Source organism: Phragmites australis, chromosome 9 (genome assembly GCF_958298935.1).
Source record: "Phragmites australis chromosome 9, lpPhrAust1.1, whole genome shotgun sequence".
Classification (NCBI taxonomy): Eukaryota; Viridiplantae; Streptophyta; class Magnoliopsida; order Poales; family Poaceae; genus Phragmites; species Phragmites australis.
The window spans coordinates 36038896-36047779 of NC_084929.1; the positions used below are offsets into that span (position 1 = coordinate 36038896).

The following is an 8884-nucleotide window of genomic DNA, read 5'->3' on the forward strand; positions in this document are numbered from 1 at the left end:
TCTCTGTCGAAAGCCCCCCACTTGTGTCGGCCTTATTTACGACGGTGCCACTGTCTGCTCTCCCTCCCTCTCCTCGCTGCTGTGTCTCACTCATCGCCTGCGCGGGAAACGATAACAAAAGAAAAGGGCAAAAGTTGCTCTGGCTGGAATCCCCTGTTTTGGGCAGAGAGAGAGAGAGAGAGATTTGATCTGATTGACATCCCGTGTCTTGTGCTGTGCTGTTTCGGTTGGTGCTGCCGAATGGAATGCAACAAGAGAAGCCTTCCAACAGGGAGGAGGACGGAGGACATCAGCTCCCTCACTCATATCTTACATTTCAAAGGACCTACAGTACCAGACTCGGATCAACGCTGCCCTGGGACAGCCAACTGCGAGCTGCCTGACTGAGCGCTCCAGCCTCCATGCCATGTGGACCACGAGACAGACAGGGCGGTAGTGCTGGCCATCCTCCTCTCTCTCCTAGCAGCAGCAGAGTGAGTGCTGTAGCACGCAGTGGCAGACCTGTGGATAGTCGGGACGCCGAGGGCACAAAAAGGAAGCGAGCCGTTTGACGGATGCAGTTTTAAATGCGTTCTCTCTCTCTCGCTCTCTCTCTCTCTCTCGTCATCAGTTCATAGCGTCTCTGCTTCCGAGCTAACCATTCCCGGACCAGGGTTGGTGCTCCTTCTCGGGCTGACGCGCCTTGCTCGGTGAGGTCAACTAACGCAGCGGCTGGAGGCGAGCTCGTCGTTGTGTTGCCACGGCGGCGGCGCTTCGCTCTGTGAGGTGGGTCTCTGTTCCCTGTTCTTGCATGTTTCGACGACCTCCGGGAGGAAAATGAAATACGGCGTGAATCAAGTTGGTTGCTTGGAGAGGCCGTTCGGTTCGGCTCGACTCGGCTCTTGGAGCTAACTGGTGCGGAATCGCAGCAGAATCCCCAAAATCTGGAGCGATTCCGAGTAATCCAAGCGGTCTTGCTCGATTTGCTGGGGAGGCCGAGGGACGGCCGGGTGGGGGCAGCTGCGCGAGTTACAACTGTGGAATCTGACAGGTCCGGAGGGTGGTCGCCCACCATCTTCACCCTCCTTCCCCACGTCGCTATCGCTCGGCTACAGCGGCGGCCACGGTGGTGCCATCCACTGCAGTGCAGTGCAGGACGCAGCAGGCGCATAAAGCTGCGATCTTTCTCTCAACCCGCAGCCGCGGCAACCACTCGGGGCGCCTCCTTTTTACCACGATTGATCCGTTCTTGCTTGTTTTTTCTGTCGTCCTGTGATCTGGTCTCGGACAGTAGCGTCAAGTGGCGACTGTTTCGGCAGTACCCTCGCTTCGCCTCTCCTCCGGGTATTAAAGTCCACAGAGAGTGAGAGAAGAGCGGTGGGTGACTCCGCTCGGCGTCTCGTCTTGGTGAGGGTGCTGCGTTCGTTTCTCACTGGGAAATGCTCTGAACCGGCAGGAGTTCTTGGCGCCCGCGCTGTGCTCCGGATGAAGGAGAAGGCGGAGCCGGCGGCGGGCTCCGGCCTGCAGCCGCAGAGGACGGAGGAGAAGGGCCGCGGAACGGAGGCGGTGGTCGTGGTGGCCGTGCGCGCCGCGGCGAGGGAGATCTCCAAGACGGCCGTCGCGTGGGCGCTCACGCACGTCGTGCAGCACGGCGACAACATCCTGCTGCTCGTCGTCATCCCGCCGCAGAGCTCAGGTACTAGAGCTTTACAAGTAGTACTAGAGTACCATGCCGCTGCGTTTCAACAATTGCGTTACAATGCCTTGAAATGTTATTAATAGGCACTTGTAATGGATTACTGAGCTCTCTGATAATGTGGTGTGGTTTGTTTGTACAATCGTGCCTGCATAGCTTGACTGTTAGGCGTTCTGTCCATGTTAAAAATGTCTTCTTTTCCTCTTGTTTTCAAGGTAGGAAGTTCTGGGGCTTCCCGTTCTTTGCAGGGGATTGCGCGAGTGGCCATAAGGCAGTGTTGAATCAGAAGTCGGATGTCTCTGAGTTGTGCTCTCAAATGATGCTAAAACTTTGCGATGTATATGATCCAAGCAAGGTTTGATAGCATCCTGCCGTTTTGTTTCCAATTCAGCTAACGTTGGGCAACTAGATTTTATATTTCCGTCGCTTGTTCTGTAGATAAATGTGAAGGTTAAGGTTCTATCTGGATCACCTTCAGGTTGCGTGGCCGCTGAATCAAAGCGAGCACAGGCAAGCTGGGTTGTGCTAGACAAGTAATGTGACATAGTCCTCTGTCATTTTAGTCCCTTCTCTTGCATTGCCCCTTCTCTAACCAGAGTTTCTGTTGGCATGCTCAGGGAGTTGAAGCATGAGGAGAAACGTTGCATGCAAGAACTGCAGTGCAATATTGTTGTTATGAGGCGTTCTCGGCCCAAAGTTCTTCGGCTGAATCTGGTGGGATCACCGGAAAAGGAGCCCAAATCAACTCTCCCGGTACCACCTGAGCCGAGTGCTCCAGTTGGTAAAACTTCAAGTAATGTGAACGAACAGAGGAATTTGATTCGAGGACCGGCTATGACACCAAATAGCAGCCCGGAGTCAGAAACACCGTTTGACACTACTGATGTTGGAACATCCTCTGTCTCGAGCTCCGACCCTGCCACTTCATTTTGCGCTTCAGACACGAATAACTCTTTGAAGAACGAGGCCACCAAGGACAATATCCAGCATTCAGATGTCAATATTTCTGATTCTGGGAGTGAAACTTCAACAACTCCAGCAGCCTCATCACTTCAGCCATGGATGGCTCACATTTTACAGGCACCTGCATCCTCCAGATTAGTAGGAAACCGCCCTAGAAGGACTCCTACTGCAGATTCGTTGCTTGAGAAGATTGCCAAACTTGATCTCTTGACTGAAATTAATGCAATCAGAAGCAGGTCTGACTTGAACTTCAGAGGAAATGTGAGAGATGTTGTCTCATTGTCAAGGAGTGCGCCCCCAGGACCGCCACCTTTGTGTTCAATATGTCAGCATAAGACGCCTGTATTTGGAAAACCGCCACGGTGGTTCAGCTACGCAGAACTGGAACTTGCAACTGGTGGCTTCTCGCAAGCAAATTTCTTGGCTGAAGGTGGGTTTGGGTCTGTTCACAGAGGTGTGCTACCTGATGGCCAAGCAATTGCTGTTAAGCAACACAAACTTGCTAGCTCCCAAGGTGATGTGGAGTTTTGCTCAGAAGTGGAGGTTCTGAGTTGTGCACAGCACCGGAATGTTGTAATGCTGATTGGTTTTTGTGTTGAAGACAAGAGGCGTTTGTTAGTTTACGAGTACATCTGCAACAAATCTCTGGATTCACATCTTTACGGTAAGCTTATTTTCTAAATACTCAACACGGCAACCTACAAGCATCTTGGTGAACAATTCGCCAGTTTATGCAATGATACTTTTCCCTGGATTTCTCATGGCCACACTGGGCCAAAAGAGGGCGATGTTTCTTCAACTATATCATTTGTAAACTACTTTCTGCCCTTTTCTAGGTCGTAACAAAGAAACTTTGGAGTGGGCCGCCAGACAAAAGATTGCAGTCGGAGCCGCTAGAGGGCTGCGATACCTCCATGAAGAATGTAGGGTTGGTTGTATAATCCACCGTGATATGAGACCAAACAACATCCTTGTCACACATGATTTTGAACCACTGGTATGGTCATCAACCCTCATTGCCATGATTCTTGCACTGTTTATTTCCAAAAAAATGTTTATTACACTGAATGTTCTTTTACAATTATGTGAACATGAGATTGGTATAAAATATTACCGCTTTTTTGAGGGAAATACAGTAAGGGAGACCCCTACTGTGGTATATATTAATATAGATAAAAAGAAGGCCAAAATTGTACAAGGCCAAAGACCAAAGAAAGAAGAGGAACCACATTTCATCAATGAATCCTTTCTTCCAGGATAGAAAGCTTGGCCGTGTATTCTCAAATATGGAGTTATTCCTTTGCTTCCAAATAGTCTAGGCTGCTATGGTGAAGATTTCCATGAAGAAGGGGAGCTGGCTATCATGTTTGGCCTTTTGTATCATGTTGAAGAAATGCAGCATGAAGTTCCAGTGTACTCCAATGTACCGCCAGCAGTTTCTGCTAAGCTGGTAACCGACGAAGAGATGGAAAGCAGTTTCTTCATTGTGCATTCTGCATAAGGCACAGTTGTAGTTGTTGCCATTGATGTTGAAGTTCTTTCTCCTTAGGGGATTTCTAGTGTTCAGTCTGTCCATGAAGAGCAACCATTTGAAGACCTTCAATTTGTTACTGCACTTTGACTTCTAGATCCAAAGGATTGGAGAATGTGGTCTTATGTTCTGGAAGGGGAAGTTGTAAAATTTCTTTGGTGAATAGTTGTGTGATCATCTCGTTGTCTTTGATCCGCTGCAGCGCCTTCTTTTTCTTGTTTTCAATTTTTCATGGAATTCATTACCATGGCCAATTGACGATACATGTCATACATGTATGGCACTGTAAATCGTGTCAAAATATTTGTCATTCCCATGGGCATCACCGGTTAATCTTGACTATCATTGTATGATGATGTTGAATTGTATTTGTAATGTTGTGAGTTGTGTCAGGTCGGAGATTTTGGCTTGGCTAGATGGCAACCTGATGGAGACATGGGTGTTGAAACAAGAGTTATTGGCACATTTGGGTAAGTTAATATATACACTTTGCCATCATTGGGCAGGTGTGACTTATGAAATTCTGCATATCTGAGCCTCTTTTTGATTATGCGCAGTTATCTGGCACCTGAATATGCTCAGAGTGGGCAAATAACTGAGAAGGCTGATGTCTACTCATTTGGGGTTGTATTAGTCGAACTTGTCACTGGACGCAAGGCTGTTGATATTAACAGACCGAAGGGCCAGCAATTCCTGACCGAATGGGTGAGTTTACCAGTTCACCTACTAGTATAATTTTTCTTGTCTATCAATCCTGGATTCCATTTTCCTGGTTTATAATGAGAACTTATTGTAGTGGTATATGGTATATTATAACTAAGTCAATGCTGTTAGTTTCCTCTCTTATCATCACTAACTAAAGAATGTTTTTAAGCAATCAACTAAGTTGGAACTAACTGTTATTTCTCCATTCGTTCACCAGCCATCAGTGCAAACTGAAAGCAGAATAAACTTTTTGTTTGTGATCCATCAGTATCGCATATGTTGATCATGGTCATGTTTTATTCGTTTGTAACAGGCTCGCCCTTTGTTGGAAGAGTATGCAATCGATGAGCTTATTGACCCATGCCTAGGACGCCGCTTCTGCGAAAATGAGGTCTACTGCATGCTGCATGCAGCAAACCTGTGCATCAGGCGTGACCCTCATTCAAGGCCGCGGATGTCCCATGTTAGTCATTCTCTGCAATCTTCAGTCGTTTGTGTTTTTATCACTTAGGTGGAAACTTGATTTAATGTATTCTTACCCTTTTCTTGACATGCCCAAAAGGTTCTCCGCATACTAGAGGGCGACATGGTTGTGGATTCTGGCTGCATTTCAGCTCCAAGCAGTGATTCTGGGAGCAGGAGCTGGCGGCTGCTAAGTGATCGGCAGCGTTATGAAGAGCACAGTCGCCCAGTTCAACATGATTCACAGCGTTTGGACGAAGGAAAACACTCTTACAAGATCATGAGAACTGCCTGGGATCAAGAACTGCAGAACTTGTCTCACAGATACTAACATCCTTGTGCAGAATGCAGTGAAATGTGAACTGTTTCTAGTCCTTTTGTGTAGTCCCTCATTGTTCAATCCTACCCTCTTCATACTCTTCTTCCCTTTGGCTTTACATTGACAATGATGCCGATGTTTTTGGTGCTATGTCGTGTGTGCAGTGGCAGAAATGGTAGTTGCAGGCTTACATTATCCTGAGATCTGGATTGTTAATTGTAGCAGCGGCAGCTCCTGATTTCTGTATGGATTGAGGAGACGGTATCGTCCCAATCTTGTTTATAGTGCTTGTTAATTGGAATCAATCTGATTGCTTGGGAACTGATTCGTCTTTACTGCGTGATTTGTGCAATGTTTCCAACTGATGCAGTCTCTATGATGAACTCAACTGGACCAATGTGGTTTTCTGTACTGAGTCGTTGTGCCTATCCACCAAAACCATGTCACTCCTTAAATTAAGGGCTCTATGCATTGTGCCCAACCTCTGGATACAGTAAGCGTGTACGTAGAATTCACGTGTCTAGCAAAATAAATTCATCGATAATGTTGTAATGCAGATCGAAAATTTTCACAATAGAATGTTGCATGGCCTATTTGAAAGCTGTGCACACCGTTATTTTTTTTATGAAAAAAATGCCTGAACTACATATATACACTAGCGCTTGAATAAAAGAACAATATAGGAGGGATTTGCAGTGGTCATTAAGGTAGCACTTGCCGAATATCTAAATAGGTTGCAGGTTAGGCACTACACGAAAGACAAATTTTCATTACATAATGATTTGCTGAGAGCTTACTACTGTGTCTTGGGCCAATATAACTGAATTATAGTTAGCGTGCATGTAGAATCTACGTCGCTTATAAAAGAGTGCAGAGGAAATCACGGGATGAGAGTGGTTTGAGGAGCCAGAGAGGTTCGGGATGGTTGCGAAGGAGGGATTCTAGCGCCAAATATGGGAAGAACAGGGTCATTAGCTGTAAGCCTGTAATATTAATTAAACACGCTTCCTACGCTTCTCGACTGAAAATCGCCGACCGGTTTTCACACACCGGCGAGGTTCGGGAGGGGATTAGGGTTCGAGTTTGGGAGGTTTTCTTTATTGTTATCAGGCTTAGAGGAGCTCATCCTGAAAGCCAAGTGGAGGAGGCGTGCAGCGATGCCGTCAACTGGCGGAGTATAGGTGGTGGATCAAGTCGATGAAGGCATCATGACGTGCCAAGTTAGTATGACAGGGTGACAGTATACAGATCTGGTACCAGAGAGATTTGAAACTATATAAAGTCTCGTGTCTTACTCTTTGAAAGATACGTTATCGTTGATGACCAAGCATCCCTATTTTAAACAAATATGTATATAATCGATTTTATTAACAGTTGACAGTATGTAAAATAGAAGCTGTTCCAAATTGCAACAGCATTTTCTTCTATTTTTTTATTTACATAATGAGACAACCAGAATCTGAGAATAGTCGGGGGGGGGGGGGGGAATGAACTTTTAGCTTTTCTACTTTTTTCCTTTTATGAAGATATGCTCTTGATTATGTGCATTGCGTTTGAATAGGTGTTGCCCCTCTTTCTTGGTCTGCTGCTCAAGGTAATGGTTCTTACATGTTAATGGCGGGATTTGACTGCTCAAAATAGTGGGGAAAAAAAATCTCCGGTTATTGCTTGAATAAATGAATAGTCATTAAGACTGTGCATGCATCTTCCCATAGTTTTCGCTTTTTTTTTATAAGAATTAGCGTACTCTGATGTTCTTACCCTGCAAGCTCTCTTAGGCGTTCAATGTTGTAATGGGAAAAATTTTCTCTCTCGAAAAGACAGTAAGAGCATTATCAAAATTAGCATAATAGAAAAGAATTGATTCAGTTTATAAGAGAATCTAGGTTCAAAAACTTTATAACTGTGTGGTTTAAAAGAAAAATCGATAGACAACCTCGAGATGGTAATACGACCTCAACTCCACACGCGACGCTCACACTAAAAGCTCAAACCTAACAAACAGACAGGACTAACCCAACTCAACTCGTGCACAAATCAACCAAACAACTGCCATCCACACAACTCAGTCGACGGAGCATTGCTCCCATGCCACACATCTCTATCACATAAGTCGGCAGCACATCGCTTTGGAGAAGCGCGCGTTGGACACAATCTATGTTGTGAAGCGCCAAACTGAGTGAAGAGCCACCGAGAAGCAAGGAAGTAGAAGTGAACCTACAGAAGAAGTCGACAAAAATGATCCTGAACAACACAAACGACGTCCGCAACACACGACACAACCAGCAAACAGTCATGCTCGACCTAACTCAACTCACACACCCAACCAATATCCTAAGCAACAAACCGACGAAGACCTACTCCCACACTAAACCAAACCCCCAAAGAGTCGGTGGACGTGTTGCTTCGAAAAAATAAGTATCAAACAGCAACTAATATTGAAAACATTGCATGAAAAGGAAACGCCGCAGTGCCAAGTGAAGGTGCAAGGGCCAACCAATAAAAGAAGCAGAACCGGATATTCAAGAAAAAAAAATGTACAGTAGCTTAATATAGTTCATGATGTATTAACCTTCCATCCACATCTGTTTTCAGTCTTTTGATCGCTGGGCATTGTCTACGTCTGGGAACCTGGAGGCATGCTGGTGCCATGCAAAGACGCAGCTGACATTTCTTCTTCCTGCAGCATCATACTCTACAATTCGTTGAAGCCGCCATGACCATTTCAAGCCACTAAAACTTGGGGACTCTGCGATTGCTGTAAATTAGTTAGAGCTTCCTTGTGATTGCGCGTACACGCCTAGGTAGTAACTACAGGTTCTAGCGGCAAAAGGATATGTATGTCCCCTGGCCGGAGCTTGGCGGCGGTACAGACATTAGGAACATCCTCTGTCTCACCTGCCTTCTTCCATCTTCGGCAGACGCTTTGCCGATGTTAGTAGGCCTCTTGCTCATTCTCCCGATGGTAATGGTATATATACGCACAAAAAAAAAAGTCGGCATACAGATTGGGCAGAACCCTAAAATAATTAAACTTTCAAATCACTAAACATGAGCCATATATGTTGGCCTAAAAAGACGACTGAACAATTAAAGGAAACACGCACAGGTACGACTACACATGACTTAGATCACAAATTAACCATCAATACAATCACACGGCCTCCGAAACCTACTTTTCACAAGCGTGCAAGTGCAAGTGCAATGCAATCACACGGCGAGACAGGAA

General features: G+C 45.9%; 1 protein-coding gene across 2 annotated transcripts; it reads left to right on the forward strand.

Moving 5' to 3' along the window:
• Window positions 1-453: 453 nt before the first annotated feature.
• Window positions 454-5968, forward strand: LOC133929524 (inactive protein kinase SELMODRAFT_444075-like). 2 transcript variants are annotated; one of them, XM_062376311.1, is made up of 10 exons: window positions 454-765; window positions 1436-1675; window positions 1891-2030; window positions 2114-2208; window positions 2293-3302; window positions 3475-3635; window positions 4563-4639; window positions 4727-4874; window positions 5188-5337; window positions 5437-5968. In XM_062376311.1, exons 2-10 carry the CDS (start codon window positions 1465-1467, stop codon window positions 5665-5667), a joined length of 2223 nt encoding a protein of 740 aa, XP_062232295.1. In that variant the 5' UTR covers window positions 454-765; window positions 1436-1464; the 3' UTR covers window positions 5668-5968. The 2 variants fall into 2 exon arrangements, with proteins under 2 accessions (XP_062232295.1, XP_062232297.1); XM_062376313.1 differs by lacking the exon at window positions 454-765 and adding an exon at window positions 1177-1356.
• Window positions 5969-8884: the final 2916 nt, after the last annotated feature.

Excerpts from the sequence above, each read along its gene's own strand:
- LOC133929524 (XM_062376311.1), top strand. The coding sequence starts at position 1,465 with ATGAAGGAGAAGGCGGAGCCGGCGGCGGGCTCCGGCCTGCAGCCGCAG. Across the intron at positions 3,636-4,562 it reads CACATGATTTTGAACCACTG|GTCGGAGATTTTGGCTTGGC; the intron begins GTATGGTCATCA and ends GAGTTGTGTCAG. Across the intron at positions 4,640-4,726 it reads AGAGTTATTGGCACATTTGG|TTATCTGGCACCTGAATATG; the intron begins GTAAGTTAATAT and ends GATTATGCGCAG.